Genomic DNA, 24,269 nt, shown 5'->3' on the forward strand with positions numbered 1-24,269 from the left:
AATCGTATAATCGTCGAACGCAACCGACGACCCCAGCCCCGGAGCGAATCAAAGCCAATCAGATCCCTCAACGACACCCGTCCTTTCCACTGATTGGTCTAATGTAGCCAGTCCCGACTTCATAAACAGGCCGTCGCGAGAGAGTGGCTAAAGCGAGACGTTCCCCTGGCAACGCATTTGAGCGTTTCCCTTCTCTGGTTTTCACTGCAACCCATTTTCTAGGCAATTAATTTGTGTGGATAGTTCTGGTTTCCCTCCCCTGTCGCTCTTCCGCATTCCAGACCCGAAAGACGAACATCATTCTGCCACGACCATGGGGAAAGCGCGGACAACGAGTCGGCGACGCGCTCAGAGCGCTGCGGCAGACTCTTCCCGCTCGGAAACGTGGCCACCGCCGCCACTCACCGCCAGTGAACGTGCGTACATGATACGAAAAGCAAAGGAAGCATCGGTGGCCCTCGTGGACCACGCGCATACGCTGGATGGACCCGTCCAGTGGCACTATACCGGCAAATTTCGTGGAATACAAATGTATCGTGGAGAAGGAAGCTTTGATCATGCGGGGACGATGGGTACGGAATTTCTATGTGGCGTGACGACTATGATGGGCTCAATTGAGCAAGTGGCGGAATACTTTGACCAGCAGACGACGGACGATATGGTTGCAAAGAAGGCAGAAGATGTTCTGGATTGTTGCATGTTGTACTCCCTTATGCATGGTGATGTCAAAAACCCGTTCTACCGCGTGTCGGCCAAGTATCAATTGTACGAAGGTCCGTCGGCATTCTCTCGCGAGCGTGATTACTGCTTTCTCGAGTGTCAAAACACATTTCGACATGCCTCGGGACGTCGAGGATGGGTACTCAGTATGCATTCAATCAAGTTGCCATGCTGTCCTGAAGTGGACGGAGTCGTGCGGGGGAGTATGTATCAGTCTGGGTATGTCTTTGTCGAAGCCGAGCGGGATGGGTACATGGATGTGATGCATAGTCTACAGATTAATTTTAAAAGCACGAGTCGATTGCCTCATTTTTTGCTGAATTCTGCGCTGAAGCGGCGAATTTTGTCCGTTGTGACGATAAGTCGCGAGATCCAGACATCCCGTATGGGACGACAAACATTACTTCGAAAGAAAGACCTCATGCCAAAGCGCGCAAGAGCGTTGTGTGCCAACTGTTCGCGTAAATTCTCTCTTTTTGTACGAAAGACACGCTGCCGCGTATGTGGAGAAGTTGTGTGCCAGCCATGTGCGCCTCCAATTGTGATTTCAACCTCCCAGGGACCCACCAAGACACGCGTGTGTACAAATTGCTGCCACCACAAAGCTCCTGTAGAAGACTATGAACCAGATTATGGAGATTCGCGGCGATTGCAAAATCATACGCGGTACTCGGATATTTTACAAGACCAACACGATCACCCCGATATGTACCATGAAGACGAGGAGGATAGTATGGACGAAGATGGCGACGAGGATGGACTTGAGGAACAGTCGGACTATAGTGTATTCGCACAGTCTCGATTCACCGATGCAAGTCGCGATTCAATGGCGGCGAGCCAATTGAATGCCTCCAAGTATCAGTATGACCCTCAGTATGATAGTTCGAGTCACTTTGACACGTCAAGCGTAATGGATGAGAGTCAATATTACCTTGATGGGTCCAGTGATAGTAGCTATGTCAGTGACATTAGTGGCACGAGCTCGACGTATTGGCAAGATGAAAATAGTGCGGCAAGCGGCACGGTCGGATGGAAAAAAGCTAGTAGTGTTCTTTCGACGGAAAGTATGGTCCATGATCCGCAATCTTCAGGTGCGAGCAGCAATTTGTATCGATCGAAAACAAATCACGGCAATGGTAATAGTGCGATGCATGCGCAACAGCGGAACCGACGATTTAAAGCTACACCGATACTAGAGGACGAATTGTCTGGTCACACTATCCAGCTGGAAACGAGTGGCGATGATTTGGGGGATTCCATTCAAAGCATAGACGACAATTCTAGTCAAGTGTCCGAGTACCAGGCTTCTGAAAGGAACAAGGCCAAAAATAAAGACGCATCTAGAAGCTTCAAGTCATTTAAAGGTAGTCAAAGCAGTTCAAGTCAGGGCAGCCAAAATTCCGATACGAGTCAAAAGACAGTGTCGATACAGATTCTCGCAAAGGCGCGATCGGCACGCTATGGGATCAAGAGCGACTTTCCATTGAAAGTGCCTCCGCCACCACCTTCCCCATTGCAGGAGAGAAGTGTGAGTGGTCGTCGCCTCCATCGTAACGCAAACGATTCTCATGGTTCAAAGGGAAGAAATTCCAAAGGCATTGCTACGCGCAAAGTATTGAGCTCATCGCCTACAAGGGGCTCGAGGTCATCACATCGTGCCCCGAACGTCCCTCATTATGTGGCACTCCCCGCAGCGGTTGCCAAAAGAGACTCTTTTGCTTCCCACTCCAGCTCAAGAGATTCTACGCGAAGTAGTGATCGAATGTCTGCATCAAGAGAGCAAGTGCGTCGCAACCGAGGGCAGACGCTTCAACTTCCACCTGATGGCCACCGATCTTTTTCTGTGCGTGAATCGATAAAAGAGGAAAATTTGAATCGATTGCGAGCATTTGAGCGACTCGAGGAATCGAGGACGGCTAAGCCAGCCCGAAGATCGATGGTTCCCAGCGACGGTCGCTCGTCGCCCATTCGAAGTTCTCGGTCAGGTCAAAGTGACCGAAGGAGTGCTGCTATGAAACCAGAACAGGAGCAGCAGCGGCTTAGTTCTCGTCGTTCACGCGCAGCGATTAATTCGACAGCCGGCCCGCCGCCCGGTTCACCGCCTGGAACTCCTCCAAGTATGCGGAATCGCCAATTGCATGTTCCGAACGCATTGGGTAATAGCCGATCAATCCATGGCTCACAACAACGTCCAGACGTTAGCAGAAAACTTGCAAGAAGTCGATCAAATGAATCAAAGGCCCGTATTAGCTCCGCGCCATCAACTAACAATGAAAGCGTCACTTTTTATTCACAGCGGTCTGGAAGGCGAACGAGTACGTCACGGGCTTCAATAAACCAGAGCTCGTATGGTGGCAAGCGTTTGAATGCTTCCCAAACTCGAAGTACACCAATGTCTAGTCACCGGAGAAACCCTGCATTTGATGTGTCGCAGCTTTCAGTGGACAGATTCAAGTTCTCAAGCAGTATCGCGATTCTAGAGACCCCTGGCGGTTCACCTGAGCTTGTGACGATGATGGAACGGCCTAGCCTACAGAGTAGCTTGGGTGATTCGCTTTTGAAAGAGGATTTACTTGACCAGTCGTCGTCTGGTTTGAAGGAACACATTAACTCCATCAGAGCCCGTGGTGCGTTCAAGATTCCAGATGAAGAATTTCGTCCATCGGTCGAGTTGCGACAGAGGCGGGATGAGCATCACAAGCGTATGAAGGAATTGTCTAACCTTGCGGTGAAAGTCAACGTTCCTGATAGCTCGTCGACGCTTGGTGGTCTTCTCGATCGCTCTTTTACCCTGACAAATCGTAAGAGCGGTCGTGGTGTCAGTTCCCCAGGGTCTACCAGCTCGGTCAGTTCTACTAGTTCTGTCAATATTGATGACGACGACTTTGACTCCGATAAACAAACTCGACCTATCGGACGCATGAAGCGAAGTGGCACCTTTGCTTTTGCGCTTGAGGCAGTAGATCATGTAGCAGACATGACGTGTGTTGACGGGCAAAATGAAAACTTGAGAGGTCTTGAGACTGGTAAGCGCGTGGATTACGCCGACCCATCGTTTTCCTCAAGCGCCTATTGTGACGATGACTTACACAAGAGTGAGTCGGCTGCTTCTATGTTTAAGAAAACTAAGGAATTGGAACGCAATATTGAGCAAAGAAGTGGCCTAGTCACTCCACCCTTACGGTTAAGCGAGGATTCTGCAAAGGATGAGAACAAGGACAGGAGGTTATCACCGCGCCTGTGCGACAAGTCAATCGAGCATGGACGCGCGCTTGATAGTTTGGCTTTTCGCCCAAGTGAAGAATCTGTGGACAACGGGTACGAGCAGAAGAGTAGCTTTAATACTTCGTCTTATCGCTCGGGTAAAATACCCATGACTGGTTTCGTGAATAAAACACACTACCAGATTGACGAGCATGTAGACAGTAACGAGGATTTTGCTGATGCACATCGTTTGAATGATGAAAAAGCTGAGAAACAGGAACACCAGGATATGCGATTAAACGCTGCTTATCGCTCAAGTGAGGAGTCAATTGAGCCAAACAGTGAATTAATGGAGCACCAAAGTAAAAATGCTTCCTCGACGTCCCCATTGAGCAAAAATCTGATAGAGCTTGAAGCTCAGGAACAGGAGCACCGCTCTTCAAGTCGCCTAAGTAAAGAGTACAAGAATCGGCCAAGTACTCCCCCATGCCGTCAGAGTATAGAATCTATAGAGCATTCCAAAGCCAACCGCAGTGGATTCAATACTCCTCCTCGCCGTTTAAGTGGAAGTAAAGTATCACGTCGTCATCCCACTACCCCACCTCACCGTCAAAGCGAGAAAGTTGGGAATTTTGATTCTAGTAAGGCGTTGTCTCCTCAGCCACACCGCCAAAGTGGGGAGCAGGTTTCTTCTTCTCCACGCCGCCAGAGTGAAGAATATGTGGATTCCGAGTATGATAGGAGACTTTCTGCGTCATTAAATCGTAAAAGCGAGGATTTCATCAAATTTGAGTACAATAGTGAACCTGCTCGCTCGCCACCTCGCCAGAGTGAGAATTTCGTAGAGCATGACAAGGACAAGGAGCTTGCGGCTCTACCACGCCGCCAGAGCGAAGAATCTTACGAGTCCGAGTACGAGAGGGTGTCAATTGCGTCACCACCCCGCCAGAGTGAAAAATCAGTGGAATATGAAAATGAAACAGAGCTTACTGCTTTGCACGATTGCCAGAGCGAAGACTCCGTGGAGTCCGAGTACGAGAGGGAACTTGCTACGTCACTACATCGCAAAAGTGAGGAATCTGTTGAGTACGAATACAAGCGTGGAATTTCTTCTTCGCCACGTCAAAGTGAAGAATATGCCGACTACGAATACGAGAGAGAGCGCTCTTCGATGCCTTACCGACAAAGTGAAGACTCTGCTGAGTCCGAGTACGAGAGAGGGTTTACGTCTTTGCCACGTCGCCCGAGTGAGGATTCGGTAGAGTATGAATACGAGAGGAAGCTTAATGCTTTGCCGAGCCGTTTCAGTGAAGAATCCGTCGAGTCTCGTTACGAGGAAGAGCTTTCCGATATGCCACAACGCCCGAGTAAAGATTCCGTGAAGTACGAGTACAATAGAGAATCTGGTGCTTTACCGGACCGCTTGAGCGAAGAATCTGTCGAGTCCGAATACGAGGAAGGAGAGCTTCTTCTTATGTTACATGGCCAGAGTGAAGGATTTGTCAAGCATGAATACGAGAACGAGCCAGTCGATACCATCCACGGATATAGTAAGGAGTCGGCGGATGAGCACAATGTAAAACATAGCAATGTAGAGACCACTCCCTCGAGTGAATTGAGCAAAGATGTCTCGCGTACGAAATCACCTGATGAACAAGAGGACTTTCTCGCGCGGCGTGCTCACGACAATCTAACAAGTGAGAATCATAAAGTTGTTGGTGCAGTGAGCGAAGGACTTGGGCACGAGAATGATCGCGCGTCGATCTTAAGCTCTGAATCCGAACCAGAAGATGTCGAGGCATTGTATCGCTCTAGCGAGGACCAGACTGCAACAAGTGCGTTAAAGTTTCACTTTTCGAACTCGCAGCTTGCTCCAGGTGAGGGCGGTGGTGCAGTCGACGAGTTCCTTGCAGAGAGCTACAATGCCGTGTCAAGAAGTAAATTTCTTGCTCAGGTAGACGAGCACGAAGAATATACGCGCTCACCTCGTGATCCATCAAGCTTTCCTCCGGCTCTCACTGACGACCACACAACGACACGCATGTCAACTAGTTCCGATCGTATCGACGGCATGACTTCTTCTTCGCGCATGTCGAACGTCTCCGTTTTAGATGAAGAGCTGCTCAATCGTCCCACGATTGAACTTTTTGACTTGATTCGTGCTAATCGCATCAAGCCTAGCACAGATGAAATGGAATCCTCTGACATGATGCACGACTTGGAAACAAGTCATTTGCGTCGAATGGAAGAGCTCAATCGGATTGCTGTTGACCAGTTGGGCAACCGCATCTCGAGTTTGAATGAAGACATGCTCGGAAGTGCTCTTCAACCAGTTCGTGTACGGCAACCTGATTGTCACAGTGCACGCGATGACATGCAGTGGTGTTCGTCAAGTCTTATGGAAGAAGTCCAGACGAAGCACGAGGTGGACATGGATAAATTGCACCGTCGCATTCGTGAACTCGAAGCGGAATGTCGCGAATCTTTTGCATCGGTGTTGACTCGCGAAGAAATGAATTTATCCGAGTTTGATAGTGACGACGATGGCAAGTTGCGCGGTCTTCAAAGTCAAAGTAGTCGTCCAAGTTTTAATCCACACTCTTCGTACATGTGTGCGAGCGACTTGAGCGCGTCGACAATCTCCGAGCACATGTCGGACGATGAGTCGGAAGTACCTCCTTTACCCGCGCATATTTTGCTCGAACAGATTACGCGGTTGAGACACTTGCAGCAGACAATGAACCAAGTTGAAGACAAGGACACTAAAGAATATCGTGAACGTTTGAAAGAACAATATCGCGAGTTGCGATCGATTCAAGCCAATGGTGCTCGCCATGAACGCGCGTCCCTTGGCATTGAGATACCGAGTGAAGAAAATTGGGTCTAAGTCTTTCGAGTCGCTTTGATGCTGAGTAGCATGTGAATGGAAGAAGACGTTGTATCAAGATAGTTTTTTTTCAACCAACAGTGGGTCGTTGAATCCAAGAATATTCGTGTACATGCAAGTACCAAGGTATGATTTTTTATAGTAGTTTAACAACTATCTCATGTCGCGAGGAATACCAAACGACAGTGAATCGCGTCAATGTAACGATCCAGCAATCGTCACGTCGTTGGCAGTTTTAACGTCCCCATCTTTTTTTTTCTTTATGACAAAAAGCCCTACCACTCTTGCAGATTAGCAATCGAAAGTCTCTCACACATTTGTCCACTCGTGTTTTTCTTTCACGCCAATAAACAGCCGTGTCCTATCGATCGATGCCACTTCGAACGTCGTGGGCATTCATTTGCTCTTTGAAAGAAAAGAGACCTCAAATCACGAAAGTACCAATGAAGCACAGATTGGTCTCGGAGCGAGAGCGACGCCAATTGATTCAAGAAAGTAACGAGATTTATCGAAAAACACACGAGCGGCTTTATAATGCCAAAAAAAGGAAGGTCGGTGTCACTGAAACGACAAAGAACCTTGTCACAACTCTTGATACATTCACCGTCTATGGGTCACTCGACAGTGTCATGGAATTGTTCTTGAATGAGACTAAAAAACTCGTTCTTGACTTTTCGGCAACGCGTGACATTGTCGTGCTTGAACCCACGACATGGCAACGTCCTCAAGTGTGCACAAGTTTGCGATGGTCATTTAGTCACTCTCCCCATTGGTTTTTCGTGAACGACCAGGACTTTTGTCATCTCGACATTATGAAACCTTATACCACTGAAAACGGACGTCGAGGTTGGGCAAAAGTTTCACACTCGATTCAACACGAATTGTGTCCAACGGTCCAGGAGCCATCGCATCCTTTTCCTGTCCATCGCGCCGAGTTGTTTTACTCGGGTCTCTTTTTCGAAGAAACCGAAACGATGGGTCTGTTAAGAACCACAGTGTTTTACAATCTTAAAAACGACACGACTCGCACCGTTGTGCTTTCTCGGCTTCAAAATTCACGTATGAAGCGGTTTGGAACCCTCTTGAATCACTATTTAAAACGAGCACACATGATTCAGCACTCCAAGAGCCTATTGTTAACCAAAGCACTTCAATTACAGGCGGAAAGACGCTGTACGGCGTGTACGAATCAATTGCCAGTGTGGAAATCAAAAGACCAGTGCGTCCTGTGTGGATTGGTACGAACCCTTTTTTTAAAAAATTGGTGCCTTTTTAATGTCACGTGAATGTTGTATATATATATTAATCGGATGTGCTACTGCAGTGTTTGTGTGACAAATGCCGTGACATTGTTGTTCGAAATTACGACGTTCAAGGGGTTACCAAAGGACAAGTCACGTGTTTTTCGTGTTCCGAGCGACGAGGGATGAAAACGGGGTATACGACAATCTCGCCTCACGAAGTACGTCGATGGATGGCCAAGCCACCGCAACAATTGAGAACCGAGTTCCAAGGAGGACTACCGTATGAAAGTATCTCATCGATCACGAACGAAGAGGATTCCGAGTGGTTTGGTGACGACCCGCCAAAGCGCTTACAGAGACATTCGGAAGACATGATCCAACGAACCACGAAATGTACGTAATCAAAGAAAAAAATCGTGTTGAAAACATGAAAAAAAAAAAACTTGATTTTGTTTATTTCGTACAATCTAGTTACTCCGAATGAGACGCTGTTTCTACCAACGGATCACGTCGAGCAGCAACGACGACGTTGCAATACGCGCATTGAACGTTCGAATTCAAGACAGACATTGGATCCACGTTTTCTTGTTCGACAGTACAGTCGCGCGACCGGAAATTCGAAATTGTCAAGTCGAGCGCTACCAATTGGGTGTAACCCGTCGATGCGGTCGAGTCGACCAGAACCTCTTTCAATACATGAAAAACAATCGATAAACGAGCCAACGGATACAGGTTTAGTACGTGTTTCTTGTGAAAAACGTTACAAATCGACGACCGCACGATCGAGTTTTTCGAAAAGTTTGATGGAACAACAAATGGAAACCTTGAATCAAGGCCACAAGGTTAAAGGAACGCCAAACTCGCAGTCGAGCTGTTCGTCTGCACGGTTGTCGGCACCTGTGGTTACATCGGCGAGATTGCAATTAGGGATGACGAATGTGGCCAGGTATTCGAATATCAATCCTTGTGATCTGTCGTATCTGTCTACTTTTAAATAACAGGTTTTAATGTATGGGATAGAAAATAGCAAAGATTTGGTTTTAAAAATATGGAATTAATGCCTTTGTGGCAAAGTTTGCCAATTGTTATGATACAAAGTAGTGCTGACGTAGAAGCTTGCGAACAATGTAATAATGTCTTCGACACAATCGCTTTCGCGACTCGAAAGAGAAAAGGAAGCAACCATTTTATAAGTGTTGCAATTTTGGCTAATGTCTTCTACAATGGAAGCTGTTTAGCCAACACCAATTGTTTACAAAATTTTCAAATTAATAAAATAATTTATTTAATAGATGACCTTAAGATTTTCGATTAGAAAGAAAAATGTCTTACGAAAAAATCAATGAAAATCAATCAAGTCTTTCGATGAAACAACGTGTTACAACTCAACGATTCGTGCTACACAACGTGCGCAAATCCCGCAGCATCAGGTCATACATAATATTGGTGATAAGTGTGCTGCTTTTAAAAGCCACCAAAAACATGCTAGCGATATTTCGGTATATACGGTAAAGACCTCAGCACCACGTATTTCCCGTAAAGAAATCAAAAAAAGGAGCTGCCCATCTGTGACGGAAACATATGTCGCTTCCATAGAAAAATCCATACAAATGCGTAACTACAATCATAAGACCCCGTGTCGTATCCCTTCTACGAATAACTACATTTCTTAAGGCAATACAATAATATTCCTTTTGTTTTATTTTACTTTTGCTGAAATTGTCCTATTACAACCTCGTTGCACTCACACAAGCAATTCCGCATCCACGTGGCGCAATACCCGCGCAAGTATGGGCAAAGCCTCCCTCCTTTGCGACCTGAAGCACGAGCCAACGCTGTGCATCGCCGTCGAAACGTCTATCGAAACATCCGTCCACGACTCGCACGTTCATAGCGGGCCTACCGCGTCTTCTTCCACGCATCTCAGCAATGCGGACTCGGCAATGCGGAAACTTCAACTTGCGTGTTGTGGTTCGTTTCTCTTCATGTGTCTTCAATTTGCAGGTGGGTATTATGCCGATAGTTTAGCGATCATGACCGATGCTGCCCATTTACTCTCGGACGTTGCAGGGTTCCTCGTCTCGCTCTTTGCCATGTACCTCGGTCAATTCCCCGCAACTGCCACAATGCCTTTTGGCTACTACCGTGCCGAAGTGATTGGTGCCCTCTTAAGTGTCTTGTCCATTTGGGTCCTGGCCATTGGGTTACTTGGAACAGCCATCAAGCGGCTTGTTGACCAAGGACGACCCGATGCCGAGCCAACGGTTGATGGCAAAGCCATGTTTCTCGTCGCCCTCTCCGGTCTCGGTATGAATCTCATGCTGATGAAAATCCTCGGGCATGGCCATCATCATCATCATCACCACGGCCATTGTCATGAAAAACCAGACAACGAAGAACTTCACACGTCAATACGACAGACTCCCGTGTCGTCGATGGCCCTAATGCCTACCGTCGACGGACCATCAAATAAAGAAATCCAACCATCTTCTCGTCCTACGTCCGTGTTTGAAAACATGAACGTCCGTGCGGCGTATATCCACGCATTGGGCGATTTCGTCCAAAGTCTCGGGGTTTGTCTCGCTGGGGCGCTTATTTGGTACAAGCCATCGTGGCAATTGGCCGACCCAATTACTACGATTGTCTTTTCCTGTCTTGTCCTGGGGACAACGCAAGGGATGCTTACAAAAAGCATTCATATTCTTATGGAAGGCGCTCCGCGTCATCTTCCCCTGGGTGTCGTAGAGACCCAATTGCGAGCGCTTGCGAGTGTCTATGACGTGCATGATTTGCACATTTGGATGCTTACCGAGGACAAGTACGCTGCAAGTGTGCATATTGTACCAAATGGGGAATCACAAGTCGCGCAACGAGAAACCCAGCGATTGTTTGTGTCGTTAGGCGTTTTCAACGTGACGATTCAAGTCGATGACACGATTACCAAGGATTGGAACGAAGAATTACCGTGTTGTGGCACCTCGTATGCCACGGACGGAGCGAATCAAATGTCTGTGCCACGTGCGAGTACGAAAAAAGCAATGGAAATCGTGTAAACATTGTACAACGGGCGTGGTCAAAGTCTTTTTATTTTCGGATCATTTAACGGGATATGGTCGCTATCATGTACGTACGGTGGACGCTTCGTTTGTAAAACTGGAAGGATGTGTTTCGATAGGTTTTTTATCGTGCTTTGGTGCGTGCGTATCGGTATGGGTTGTCAATGTGTCGGTACTAGAAGGTTTCGAGTCGATTCGTTTCATTTCCATGGTTGATTTGAGAAACTCCATGAGTCGAAAGCCACGTGTTGTTGCATGGTCTTTAGCCATTTCACGCACAATATCTTTAATGGACAAGATCCCTGCCAATTCTTTCTCGCGACTTGTTGGACGTAGGACGACACCAAGCACTGGAAAATGCCGACAATGTGACGTGCGCGCGACGTTCCAGCATTTTTCTAATGAATCATCCGTCTGTAGCACGGACACACTGGTTGTCATGACGTCCGTCACGAGCACCATGGTCGGGTCTTTCACGGGATACAAGACTTGACTTAAGTACTCGCGCTCGGTGAAGATCCCAACAATATGCTGGTCCTTGTCAACGACCAAGACAGCGCCAAAATCCCGCGTTGCCATGGCTTCGACGGCAGCAGCAACGGTCACGTGATCTTCGGGACGAGTGTTTAAGAGTAATTTAATCCGCTGGTGTTTCTTCTTGAGCAACATTGCTGCCGTGACGTTGGATAAGACGTCGTTTTCAACTCGGGTCTTGTCCGTTGGGTTGTTTTCCTTTGAAGTTACCTCGTCGGTTTTAAGGTGATTCAAGAGCGTGTCGGCTGGTACAGGGGCGGCACCTTTTAATTCGGCGTACGCACGGACAATATCCATCATTGAAAGCACACAGCGCATGTCTTCTTCTTGCACGGATCCGCGCTTGACCGCCCGCGTCATGTCGCCATGGACCACTGCCAAGTGCCGAATATTTTCTTGAATCATTGTCGCGAGGGCACTATAAAGGGATTTCGTGCGAGTCGTGTTAAATACGATTTCGATAGTAGAATAAAGGGGTGTAAGACGTACTCGAGAACGGTAATATTGGGTTGAATGCATATGAGATGTGACGACATGACGTCGCGCACCAGTTTCTCTTCAGTCATAATCGACCGAGGAGCTACTTTTTTTAGAATATCCCTCTCAGTAACGATTCCCACAATGCCCTTGGATGGTTCGGTGACAATGAGCGACCCAATCTTGCGCTCAACCATTGCCAAGACAGCATCGTGAACGGTGTCCTAAAAACCTTTCATTAGTCATACACACAGTGAAAGCAAAAAGATTGACGACTACCGTGGCTGCGATGCTTTCCCACTCGTCAAAGTCCACAAGCGCCTTGTTCTGAGCCCACTCGTGCTCACGCGCATGAAGCACATCGGCAATTGTTAACACCTTGGCAGTTTCGACGCCAGGACTGCCGAAATCACTCGGTTGACGGTCCATAGGATCCACGTCAGTGGCTTCGATCTCGGTCGTCGACTCGTTTGTTGCAGTAGAGACCGTAGTTGACGTTCCATAGGATCGCCAACGCTTTGGATCGGTGCGTAGACAATAAGTGGGTTGAAGAAGGCTACGATATGTCGTGGTAGGCACTGCCCGTGCGCCACGAACTCGGAGAAGTCGACAGAGCATTATCTTGCCGGTAGTATGAGTTTTATTTAATGTCACGTGAACGAACTTGGGACGAGAATTAGTGAACTATGCGATTAAAAAGGTAAAGATTAAATGAACATAGCTGGAGGAATTGACTCTAATAAAGAAAAATAACGCCAAAAAGACTAAAACCTTCGGATTCCTTTACAAGAACCAACGGCACATTTTTACGAGCACCAAACGTAAGCGCTTGGCATCATCAGAAGAAACGAATTCCTTAAATGGCTCTTCACCGCAGTTTTCAAACCGCGCGACGATGTCCACTGCAATCCTTTCTCCGTTCAATGCACGTGTTAATTCCTCTACAAGTGTCGGCTGCGTCGTACTCGGTTCCCTCCACGTCGACCCGCGTGGTCCCAAACAACGTCACTGACAGCGCCGTGCATACTCTTTTGGAGCGCGCTATTGCACAACGCCACCCAACACAGGCACTTCAGTGTCTTGCTCAGCTACATACGTCACCAGGGGCTCCTCTCTTGCAAAAACTCGCTATTTTACTCGCGCGACAGAAAAAAACAAGTCGCCACGACGCGCTTCGAGCGTTTGAGATCTTGCGCGGTGTCTACCGGTTGCCATGTTTAAAACCCGATGATTACACGAAATTGGCGTCGATTTACGTCCTGGACGCGTGTGTACGGCATTCCATGCTCGATCATGCCATGGAGGTGCTCGTTAAGTGTCGTGCCTGTTTTTTTGGTTCTTCTAAGCGATGATTTTGTGTCTTAAATTGTTTAAAACAGCTCTACGACGAAGCTTTGAATCAAGCCGTCGTACTGGACTTGCCAGCGTATGATGGCTTGTTGAAAGCATTGGTGAAGCAAAAGAGAATGGAGGAAGCGATGGAGGTGTTGAAAGCACTTGTGCGTGGTGAAGACTTGTGTCCGATGGAAACGACGTTTGTGCCGGTTTTAATTAAATTAATCGAGACAAGAGAGTATGACGAAGCGATTAACGTGTTGCAACAAGGACAGAAACGTGGCGTCGTGTTTACAAGCACGACGTTCCATCCACTGTTGACGCTCGCAGAGGAAGATACGGTCTCGACGGATTCCCTTATTAAATTCTTGTCGTTTATAGAGGATGCATGGGAAGAGTGCAAGGTGCGTCAAAAAGTTTGAAACAGGGTTTCTATCCGTTTTAAACACATTTGATATCATTAGGATTTTGACGTCGAGGAATACGAAGATGATTTAAACGATTAACGTTGAAATAGATTTTTTAAATTGACTTTCCTCTTGCGTACATTCTTGTCACATTTCCGTCACGAATCCTTGTCAAAAGCATATTTGTATCTCACAGTTTTGGACCTTCTTGGTTGCTCGTTTTTTACGATAAATGTCTAATATTAAATTTTTTAAATCGTTACAAAATGTCCAAGCTGTTTCAGAGAAACCCGCGTAATGTACGGTGCGTCGGTCGCTTGTTTGTGGTGATTCGCGTAAACAAAAATTTTATATTGAAATTGTGGTACGCATGGAAGCATCGCGTCATGGGTAGCAGCGCTTGGTCTGTTTGCAGCGTGGTACAAATACGACCAGATGCAACAGCGCCGCTTCTCGGACAAGGAAACGCAAGCGTGGAATGAGGCCATTTTACGCCAATACCCTGCGAAACCCCGTCAAAAGAAATCACCTGAAAACGTAAATAAGAACACAAAATAGGCAACTCCTTTTTTCTAACTCTTGAAGTAACTTTTCTCATTTATCACAAACCCGTTAACAACTGACGGGTGTTGACTGAAGAAGAAATGGCCTCGTGTCTTGTCCCAAATTCATACAACTACATTGCCCTTAGTGCTTTCATTATAAAAAAGGAAACAAAGAAGTCGAACACGAATGAATACGCCTTTTGATAACCCGAGCAAAATTGCCAACAATGTAAAAAGCGGCAAATGGACGTAAGAAGTACAAAAGAACCTATAAAGTGTTGCCAAAATGACGGTTGTTGTCGAATGATATAGAGCTCCACTGATGGTTGCAGCTGGCGTGGGTGTCGCAGCGTGGTTAATGGTGTCCAACCGCGACACCCGCGAGCCGATTTCGCCTGATCGGGACCCGCGAGCGCCACCCTCCAAGATGAAGTAGCTGAATAGCTAGAAGAGGCGAAGTGAAGTTGAAGCACCCGTAGTGGCCGGTTTTGAGCTTTCACGCAGAAGTTGTGTGCCTATATATTAACATTTGGGCAGAATAAATTTACCCATTTTTATTAAAATTTCCTATTGCGCAAAGTTTGCTGATGTATGAAGTGGCCAATAAGCGGACACAAACAGACAGTGCAAAATTTTCGTTTATTGACTGGTGACATTAAGCCAGAGTGTCAGCTGTTGCCACATCATTTATCCTTGTAAATGATTATGGTGAGGGTTGGGAGCTCTGTTCGACTGGACAAACGCGAGGGGAATTTGTGGCAAGGCCACTTGTACCACGATTCAATCCAAAAAAAAAATCGCCCGCACTGAAATTGTGGAGTTACAAAAACATACATTCAGTTCGCAACTCGAACAAACATTCTGTCTCCCTTCCGCCATTAGTGGCCAACCCCATTTGCCATGTCGGTCTCGTTCCTCTCGGTCGCAACCGTCTTGACCACAGTCCACGCCCGGACGGACATCGTGGCACAACTCTATGGCAACACGGCCATCACGGCCCCAACGCCACCAACGAGTCTCAATTTAGCCCTCCAAGAGCTTGTGGTGAGTGTGGCAAATTTTACCCAATACCCAGCCGCCTTACAACGGGCCATGCTCTGGAGCGCTGGATGGGTACGTGCCCAACCGGAAGCCGCAATTTTAGACGAATCGTCGTCGGCGGCCACGTACGTGCAAGTCTACGTGCTCTGTGATCGAACAATGAGCGACGTGTTCCAGTCCCCTCACGCCTTCGACGACCCGACGCGTTGTGGCATTAAGGAATGCAAAAGTACTTTAGTTAGTTTTACCAAATCAACGTGCGATCCCGATTATGTACGATCCAGAGCACTTTGTGCCATAAGTCCCGATGCAACATTCGAGTTCGTGCCGCCTCTTCAGACAAAAAATGGGCCCCTATGGGCAATGGACGGACAAATTGATGCCACATTTGATCCGCAACTTTTTCAATATGCAAATGCGTCAAGTAATACGAGTACGCCACTTTTTCTACTGACGCAAAAAAGTGCGTGGACGACCATGAAGGACGACGACACGTGTCCGAATAGTGCACAATTCATTGCTCCGTGCCAACGCGTTGACGCGTCCGAAGTGGATCCAAGTACGCAGCAACGCACGTGGTGCGTGCCAACGATCGAACTGGGGGTGAAACTCTGGGTCGAACAAATACAAAATGTGGCCACGGGAGTGACGGTCCCGGACGCCAAGTCGACGTTCACTCTGGCGGCAATTTTAGCCATTTTATTAGGACTCTTTATTGTGGCCGCCATTGTACTCTGTATTCTGTGGCATCGTACGACACGATTTGTTAAAAATGGGTTGCATGCAAATGGCAACAATACTTTCTTTGTTCAGCCTTTATCCTTTCATCACCGACGGTCGCTCCCGCTAGAAGGGACTACGTCAGGTCCGTATACCTCAAGTCCCGAACCGCGGTGGTCGTACGATCATGGGATGCAAATTGAAGCCACAAATGAAACTTTTCGAAGGCGGTCGCCAGAATTGGCAGCGTTCTGTGATGACCACGAGTTAATGCTCAAACGAATTGCTTTTGCAGGGATTATTTATCGGGATAAATTAACCAGTGGACCGACAGGTGAAGTCTGGCGAGGCGAGTACGAAGGACGACATGTTGCCATTAAGTGCACTGTGGCCGCTGCAGTTGCCGTGGCCCATCGAGGTTCGTTTGGAATGATTGCGCCAGTTGCCACGAGTGATTTTGAAATTCAAACATTAGTTGCCTTTACCAAAGAAATTCGCATGGCCGCGCGCCTTGATCACGTCAACATTGTCGGCTTTATTGGCTTCTCGTGGCGCACATTGCCCGATTTATGCATCGTGTCCGAGTACATTGCTCTTGGTGATTTAGCCCATTTTGTGGCACAACCGGAGAGCAACTATTTGACATGGAAAGAGGATAAATTGGCCATTGCAGCTGATGTGGCCAATGCCCTCGTGTATTTACATTCACTCTCTCCTTCACGTATTCATTGCAACTTAACGTCCCGCACTATTCTCTTGACCGAAGAGTTGCAGGCAAAATTAAGCAACTTTGGACACAGCCACGAACCCAGCGATGACACGAAGAGGTCAAATAACGTGGACACTCTTTTGTGGACGGCACCTGAAGTGTTGCGTGGCGACGAGTATTCGGAAAAGGCCGATATTTATTCGTTTGGGGTCGTTCTTGCCGAATTAGACACGTGTTTGCCGCCGTACGCGTACCGCCAAGGTCAAAAGAACAAGGGCAAGATTGACATCGACTATGCTCCGCTCATTGCCGCTGGCAGGGCATCGCCGCCATTCCGATTTGATTGCCCCCAAGCGTTGCGCGAATTGGCCAATCAGTGTCTTGATTACGATCCGTCGAAACGGCCATCGGCCATGCAAATTGTGTATAACCTTCGGTCTAAAATTTTCTTAACATTATAAAACATTTTCTTTCGTTGCGATCATCACTCCTGTGACATTATGGCCAAAGGTTCTGGGGGTACCGGCAACTACTTGTTACGAGATAAAAGAATGGACCCTAAATTGGCCACTTGAAGGCGGGTGAAATGGGTACGTTTGACGCTGAGGGGGCAATGTTTGCCAGTACGATAAAGCGGGTACTGTCGCGGCTATCGATGGAAAAGAAACGAGCAATTTGCGGTGTACTAGTAATCGGAAGTTAAAAGGAAGTGACGAAACGTCCAATTACTACGCGTCGAGGTTGAATGAATCGTCTTAAGCCACTATGATCACGAGTGTTCAGATGGAGCCGTTGCCGTACCGAGGCAAAACTGAAAACGGCCCAACTGCACCAAAAAAGAGATGGTAAAAGTACACAAAAGTGCAAGTCGTGCGGCAAGAATAAAAACCAACGTTGGCAACACTTCAATCACGAGTTGCTTTATATTCAACGCAACACCGGGCGGCAAAAGGTTGCGCATCATTGCAACAGCTGGTGAAGCATGCCACAAGGCCTCAAGCGTATACTTACGACCCCACACGAGCGTATACTTACGACAACACTTAACGTGTCCGCATCATCGTTTAATACAACAACACCGAATCCGTCCGTACACTTTTCACCTCCCTCGTCCACTTTCAACGAGTCGACTCGATTGGACGAGACCACTGGCCTTGCAATTGGCAGTGGCCTCCTATTCGTCGTCATTCTTCTCGTTTTGCTTGTTGTATACTTTAAACGTCAACGTCATCGCAACAGTAATCCTGAACTGTCCGATACCACCACGTCCACACAACATGTCCGTACACCTGCCACCTTCGACCTACCTACGCGCAACACGAATTCGTCTTGGATCTCGTTCGGCTCGCGAATCTCGTGCTTCCAACAAGACCACGATAGCGCGTTGGCTCCGTGGAAACATCCTTCGATTCAACACGCACGGGTATCAATTCGTGATCTTGCTCTCGATGAACTCATTGCAAGAGGACGAACGAGTGAAGTCTATCGTGGATACTTAGGCGAACAACTCGTTGCCATTAAAAAACCACTACCTCACTGGCTACGAAATCCTACGAATTTGACACTTTTATTTAAACGTCTTCAGGTCCTGGCGTCTCCATCTGTTGCCCATCCGCATTTAGTCTCATTCCTTGGCGTGTCGTGGCGATCTTTGGCGTACGTGTGTCTTGTGTCGGAATTCATGGCTGGAGGGGACCTCTGGTCTTGTTTAAGTATACGTCGCCACACTTTAAATAAACATGATCCGTTTCAGGAACGAGGCTTTGGACGGACAAAACTTGCCATAATCTCCCACGTGGCAAGTGCGCTGAGCTTTTTGCATACACAAGGACTCGTGCATGGCGCCGTTCGGTCCCGCAACGTTCTCTTGGACGAAGGCTATCATGCGAAACTCACGGGGTACCACGGAACTTGGACACACTCGATTAAGTATCCAATGAGTGCCGTTGCCAATCGGAAATCCTGTACGATGGAATTGTCCGGACCATTTCTTGTGTCCGGACCAAATCAAGTGGCCGATAAACTTCACCACGAACAACTCCGCTTTGACGCGCTCTGGAGCGCTCCTGAAGTGCTGTGTGGCGAACGTCATAGTGCGAAATCCGATGTATACTCGCTTGGCGTGATGCTGTCGGAACTCGAGTCACTTATGGCGCCGTATGGGTACAAGAAGCGATCGTACAAATCTTACGATTGTACCGAGTTACTTGAAAAAGTTGCCGCGGGCCATGTCCGCGTCCATTTTTTCAGTTCGACAAAAAGTTGCCACCAAGTAAGCAAATTTGCCACAAATTTGCCAGTTGGCACTCGCATTTCAAAGGCAATGGCGCGTCTTGGTGCAACTTGTGTTGCATTGGACGCTTCCAAACGCCCGTCGGCGACCCACGTCTCGGCGGAGCTCCACAAATTGCTCCAGCAATTCGACCGCTAGCTTTTTTTACGCACGCAGCGTGGCGACAAATTGTCGTGACTTTTGCATCCTAATCGACACGTATGTCGCCACTTGACGTGGTTTTTTAATCCTGTATCGATGAAGAATGGCAAACTTGTTGTTGTGTCCAACATGTTGCATGGACTAAAGTTGCCAACGATGCGTTGCCAGTGTCTCAGAAAGGCAACTTGTTGCATCGTGGTACATTTGCCTTGGAACAGGCCACTAGAACCAAGTGCTGGAAGGCTTTACATGTCGCAGACCTAAACGACCTTCTGTGTCTAAAAGGCAACTGCAAATTTGGCATTCGTTTTGTAGCGAGTTTCCCAAATCCTAATGATTGTAAATAGGATACTTACCACCTTCAATGTAAATAAACCGTCGTAATAACATAAAGTGTCGAGATCAAGCACTTGTGACACTAAATAATTGAATCCTACAATTGGTACAAAACCCACCACACTGCATAAACCTAGCTTACAACCTTACTCACGACGACGCATGCACTTGGCTGAAATAATCTCAACGCTCGGAGGCTCCGTCGTCTCCTTTAGAACGTCGTCTTCACCTTTCAACTTCCCGTCTATCTCTAACGCTATCTTTTCTATCGTTCTAGACGGCGTAATCGCCAGTGCTAACTTCGAACTACCACCTTTCGTTAATGTGCTTTGCCCTTTCACAACGGGTGGCAAGCCCCTGCCTTTGCCTTCCTGTAACCATGCACAATTCGTGTACACTTGCCACGGATCGCCATGCAAAGCAAGCCAGTAAATCGTCATTCGATTGGCGTGAACGCACTTAGCATGATCATACGGAATTTTGGCGGGAACGCCCGGATATTCTGTTTGACAGTCATACGCAAAGACCACTTTGGCTTGATCGCACCAGATCTCACACGGGCCTGGGTGGGTAAAACCCGAGAATTCGAGCTCTGATGCGGGGAGTTTTGAGCGTTGAGACTCTTTGAATACCGTTCGACCGCACTCGGCGTCAACGCCAGCGTCAACAACCTCTTGATTCTCCACGATCAACGCACCAAGCGAATTGTACCCCTTGAATCGGAACACGTTGATAAAGAACGTGAGGGTCGCATTGACCCCGTGGCCATACTTGTCATGGTTGTAGACGCCCCAGATTTCATTATCTAGTGTCGCACTGAAGCCATTCATCACGTACCCGTCTGTAAAGACCACGGCAGGTTTGACAAAATTCCCATGGCCTCGCACGCTCGAGATTCCCGCGAAAATCGCGACTTTAACGGCAATACAAACAATTATTGCAATCATTTCGTTTATCAATTTTCTGGCGTTAGGCACTTTTTCGAATGAGTGTGTTTCTTTTTTTTTGGATTGCGTGCAACAATGCAAGGAACATTTAATTAGCTGGGCTCCGAGATCGGCGTCGCTTTTTGGTTGGAGCAGCGATAGAGTTGATGCGTATGTGCGACACGGATTCAAAGGAAGAAACGAGGAGAGGTAGTAGGGAAAAGAAGTGTATCTTTCTGAACGTCGTGTAATTGCAAGAAATACATCGATTTTTAATCACGTCTGTAATGGGCACATTTCGGTTGGTAAACGAACCGTTTTGGTGGTATATTTACTTTATGGGTAAAATATCCTTTTGTTCTATTTAACATTGTAAATCACTAAAATCCCATTTATTATGGATGAGATATGTGGTTGGGGACTGAGCTTTAATTTATTATTGAAATTGATAACCTTACCCTAACTAAGTTGAAAAAAGATATCGGCCGCCCAATTTCTATCCGGCGGCTTTGGATCGTAATCCGCCTAGTGCCTAAGGCTTGCGCATTGATCTACGAGAGAAAGAAGTTATATTGTAACGGGGTGTCTCGTTATATAAATCTTATTTTTTACATGAGAAAAAATAGTTAATTTCTATCTGGGGAAATAAAAAAAGAAGCACAAATTATTGTTTTTATTAATTTTAATGAATAGTTCCAATATTACTCAAGTTGATAATATTGACGTAATAAGACATCAGTCCTATTGATTGATTAATTTAAGCTTGGATCAACCCCGCCAATCGTCACAAGACTAGATTGTGCGGTGCGCAAGTAAGCACCATTCCTAGTTAGTTATTAATTTAACAAAGTCAGTAGTAGTACTGATAACAGTACTTGTCAACCTACACTGTTTACAGTGCAGGTGCGGCGCCTCGACTACTTTACGTACACGACGTGCAAAGGAAAGTTTTAAGCTAGGAAGTCTTAGCTACCAAAGGTTAATTTTAAGGCTTTAAAATCGAGAAAAAGTAAAGCTGGATTAACATAGTAACCTCATACGTATCGGTCTTCATCTCCGAACTCCTGATTCCCTTGAACTAGGATTCATTAATCTCAGCAAGCTTGTATAACTCACTGACTTGTTAAATCTATTAGTTCTATAGAACTAAGTGACTCTCTGAGTCTAAAAGTCTTAAATTTATCTAAGGTGCGAGTAGCTCCGCTACATCTGGTAGCACCCGTAGTCAACGCCTGGGTTTTTTTTAACTTCTCTTCGAGGATGGAGCACTTCCTGAACTTTCGGGAGCGCGGCGTGTTGCTTTCGGCAACCTTCAAACCTTGTTTGGGCCGTATCATATCGATCACATTAAATACAACGGGGTGTCCCGTTTTAATAATATTATTTCCTATAAGAGGATTAATAAATGTTATTCTCGATAGAAAAAATAAGTAAAGAAGTACAACAGTACGATCTTTAAAAATTTTGACTTAATAGTTCCAATATTACCAAATGTGGTGATATTGACGCAATAAAAAAATCATGCAATTGATAGGTTGATTTAAGTTAAAATTAAACCCGCTATTCGTCATCAGATACGATTGTGCGGTGTCTCTAAGCTCGTTAGTCGCCAGTGAGTGGTCTAAGAGGCGTATTGTCTTGACTCCAAGACAGCAGAGACGCAAAGCGCGTATAGTGTCACACAATGATACGAGCGAGCAGTTGCATAAAGCTCGTAAGTGGTGTGACCAGTAACATCGAAAGAATAGTTGACTTTGAGGTAATTTCTTCCTTGCATGTTCTCAGAGCTAGGCGAAATGTCGGTTGATGAGTTCAATCGACCCTAAGGCTGAAAACTTACTTGATATGGTGGTCATTAGACCGATTATTGAGTTAAACTCATCATCGCTTCTGGATGAAGCCGTCCTGGAGGACACAAAAGCTGCACTTAGTGCGTCGAAGGCATCATCGATTCGTAATGATCCCACGGATCCATTCTCTTCCTTGGATAATGGCCTTGCGATATCAGCGTAGTTCTCGCTATATTTGTGCAAATAATGGCGAGACCCAACCACTTACGTAAATCCTTTTGGTTTGTAGAAAGGGCTAATCAACTATGGCTTTTACCTTGGCGGGATCCCGCTCAAATGCCTCGCTCTCCAATGATGCACCCTAAAAAAATATATCCCGTGTCAAAAAAATATTAAGATGCATTGGAATACTCTTGAGCACTGCTCACAAATGGTCCATGTGCTTTTCGACATCCAACTGACCCCGCTCTGCACGTCTATGGACAAAAATGTCATTACAGTATATGTGTGCATTACCTCGATCAGGGTAAAACAGTTGCGTCGCTAGACAAATAACTGTAGCCGGGACGTTGAAGAGCCCTTGTCGCATAACCAAACACTCCCATAGCATACCGCTTAGGTGCTAACCCCCGTAAGCGGGAGATCTCTAGCATGCATGAGCAGTTGGTGAAAACTATCGTGCACTTTACATTGTGCATCCCACCATATCTTCTCTAGGAACGGGGGTTGGTGGTGGTATAGTGGCAGCATTGAGTTTATTATAAGCATGTAGAATGTGCTATTTACCATTTGGCTTTTTGACACAAAATGTTGGTGTCGAATAAGGACGTTCACTCTCGCGTACCATTCCAACCTCGTAATAAGCACGGAAAAAATCGTCAATGACGTCACACTGTTCCTTTGGTAAGGGCCACTGTCGTGTAACACAGTATTTGGTTCCAGAAACCAAGTCAATTTAACGACGGACATGGTAAAACCGATGGTGGATTGGCACACACCACACCTTGGAATTCCTTATCTTCCTCAAAAAGTATACAGATTGGTGTTGGGCAAGCACCGAGAATGATGCATTAAAAGCAGTTAAGGATAGTCCTATCCATGCCCCGATTCTGGCACTGCCAATTGCAATTCGGCCGTCTGTGACGCATCGGATTTACCATCGGTAGTGCTCTGTTACAAACAGATAATGATGGGCGAGAACGGGTATTGCGACTAAGTCGCCTCACCTCTCCCAGCGAATGGCTCGATGGCTTTCATTTTTCGCCGAATACAATCTCGATGTGAAACATAAGCTTGGCAAGCAGAATGCTTTGGCCGATGCATTATCACGCAGGCTTGATTATGAGCTCTCTCATTTAACAAATATAACGTCACCTATTACTTGATCAATTATTCGGCTTACGTCAAGGATGACCAGTGTGTAGCTTGCTACGAGCTCTTAAAAGCATTGAGTCGGACATAACATTGTCGGCACGTTTGCGAGCGAGCTTACATCAATTTTCAGTCGACAACGGCGTGTTGCTTTATTGCACGGATGCTGTGGATAACCAGCGCATCGTTGTTCCTCATAATGAGGATTTTAAAGTATCGAATCCTCTATGAGGCACATGATACTGTTCTAAGTGTCATCTCGGTAGAGAAAATACCTACGGCTCCATAAGTCAGATTTATTGGTGACCCAAGCTTAACAAATAATTAAGAGCATAGTTCGCACATGCGAACCTTGCCAAGGGGTTACACCCTCGGCGCATGCTGCGCCACTAGCCAGCTCCCCGTACCCACAGGGTGTTGCGAGTCCATAAGTATGGATTTGTGTTTGGCCTAACGAAAGATTCGGCCGGTAACACCGGCATTATGGTCTTTGTTGACCGGTTGCGCAGCACGGTTCATTTAGCAGCTGCACC

The 24,269-nt window shown here is 46.8% G+C and overlaps 9 protein-coding genes across 9 annotated transcripts; 7 read left to right on the top strand and 2 right to left on the bottom strand.

The window, feature by feature from the left end:
- Nucleotides 1-313: 313 nt before the first annotated feature.
- CCR75_001501 (uncharacterized protein) lies at nucleotides 314-6,811 on the top strand (the record flags this gene model as incomplete). The annotated part of the gene is made up of 1 exon (XM_067959604.1): nucleotides 314-6,811. One exon carries the CDS (start codon nucleotides 314-316, stop codon nucleotides 6,809-6,811), a length of 6,498 nt encoding a protein of 2,165 aa, XP_067815621.1.
- A 443-nt stretch (nucleotides 6,812-7,254) lies between these two features.
- CCR75_001502 (uncharacterized protein) lies at nucleotides 7,255-9,053 on the top strand (the record flags this gene model as incomplete). Its single annotated transcript, XM_067959605.1, has 3 exons — nucleotides 7,255-8,049; nucleotides 8,136-8,448; nucleotides 8,527-9,053. The coding sequence occupies 3 exons, from the start codon at nucleotides 7,255-7,257 to the stop codon at nucleotides 9,051-9,053; spliced, it is 1,635 nt and encodes a 544-aa protein (XP_067815624.1).
- A 792-nt stretch (nucleotides 9,054-9,845) lies between these two features.
- Nucleotides 9,846-11,108, top strand: CCR75_001503 (uncharacterized protein; the record flags this gene model as incomplete). The annotated part of the gene is made up of 1 exon (XM_067959606.1): nucleotides 9,846-11,108. One exon carries the CDS (start codon nucleotides 9,846-9,848, stop codon nucleotides 11,106-11,108), a length of 1,263 nt encoding a protein of 420 aa, XP_067815623.1.
- Nucleotides 11,109-11,174: 66 nt separating this feature from the next.
- Nucleotides 11,175-13,147, bottom strand: CCR75_001504 (uncharacterized protein; the record flags this gene model as incomplete). Its single annotated transcript, XM_067959607.1, has 4 exons — nucleotides 11,175-12,063; nucleotides 12,135-12,346; nucleotides 12,402-12,806; nucleotides 13,088-13,147. The coding sequence occupies 4 exons, from the start codon at nucleotides 13,145-13,147 to the stop codon at nucleotides 11,175-11,177; spliced, it is 1,566 nt and encodes a 521-aa protein (XP_067815626.1).
- Nucleotides 12,953-14,507, top strand: CCR75_001505 (uncharacterized protein). Its single transcript, XM_067959608.1, has 3 exons — nucleotides 12,953-13,426; nucleotides 13,502-13,861; nucleotides 13,922-14,507. The coding sequence occupies exons 1-3, from the start codon at nucleotides 12,983-12,985 to the stop codon at nucleotides 13,961-13,963; spliced, it is 846 nt and encodes a 281-aa protein (XP_067815625.1). The 5' UTR covers nucleotides 12,953-12,982; the 3' UTR covers nucleotides 13,964-14,507.
- An 89-nt stretch (nucleotides 14,508-14,596) lies between these two features.
- CCR75_001506 (uncharacterized protein) lies at nucleotides 14,597-14,845 on the top strand (the record flags this gene model as incomplete). Its single annotated transcript, XM_067959609.1, has 2 exons — nucleotides 14,597-14,658; nucleotides 14,722-14,845. The coding sequence occupies 2 exons, from the start codon at nucleotides 14,597-14,599 to the stop codon at nucleotides 14,843-14,845; spliced, it is 186 nt and encodes a 61-aa protein (XP_067815781.1).
- Nucleotides 14,846-15,309: 464 nt separating this feature from the next.
- CCR75_001507 (uncharacterized protein) lies at nucleotides 15,310-17,340 on the top strand (the record flags this gene model as incomplete). The annotated part of the gene is made up of 2 exons (XM_067959610.1): nucleotides 15,310-16,768; nucleotides 17,234-17,340. 2 exons carry the CDS (start codon nucleotides 15,310-15,312, stop codon nucleotides 17,338-17,340), a joined length of 1,566 nt encoding a protein of 521 aa, XP_067815780.1.
- Nucleotides 17,341-17,861: 521 nt separating this feature from the next.
- Nucleotides 17,862-19,310, top strand: CCR75_001508 (uncharacterized protein; the record flags this gene model as incomplete). Its single annotated transcript, XM_067959611.1, has 2 exons — nucleotides 17,862-18,874; nucleotides 19,130-19,310. 2 exons carry the CDS (start codon nucleotides 17,862-17,864, stop codon nucleotides 19,308-19,310), a joined length of 1,194 nt encoding a protein of 397 aa, XP_067815620.1.
- Nucleotides 19,311-19,795: 485 nt separating this feature from the next.
- Nucleotides 19,796-20,596, bottom strand: CCR75_001509 (uncharacterized protein; the record flags this gene model as incomplete). Its single annotated transcript, XM_067959612.1, has 1 exon — nucleotides 19,796-20,596. One exon carries the CDS (start codon nucleotides 20,594-20,596, stop codon nucleotides 19,796-19,798), a length of 801 nt encoding a protein of 266 aa, XP_067815619.1.
- Between the last annotated feature and the right edge of the window lie 3,673 nt (nucleotides 20,597-24,269).

This window comes from Bremia lactucae (assembly GCF_004359215.1).
Source record: "Bremia lactucae strain SF5 chromosome Unknown BlacSF5_NotPlaced_183_SHOA01000117.1_1171385bp, whole genome shotgun sequence".
NCBI classification, from domain to species: domain Eukaryota; phylum Oomycota; class Peronosporomycetes; order Peronosporales; family Peronosporaceae; genus Bremia; species Bremia lactucae.

What these genes read in the sequence shown, in the direction of transcription:
- CCR75_001505 (XM_067959608.1), top strand. Translation starts at nt 12,983, where the DNA reads ATGGCTCTTCACCGCAGTTTTCAAACCGCGCGACGATGTCCACTGCAA. An exon ending in TGCTCGATCATGCCATGGAG is followed by an intron (nt 13,427 to 13,501) that starts GTGCTCGTTAAG and finishes TGTTTAAAACAG; the next exon opens with CTCTACGACGAAGCTTTGAA. An exon ending in ATGCATGGGAAGAGTGCAAG is followed by an intron (nt 13,862 to 13,921) that starts GTGCGTCAAAAA and finishes TGATATCATTAG; the next exon opens with GATTTTGACGTCGAGGAATA.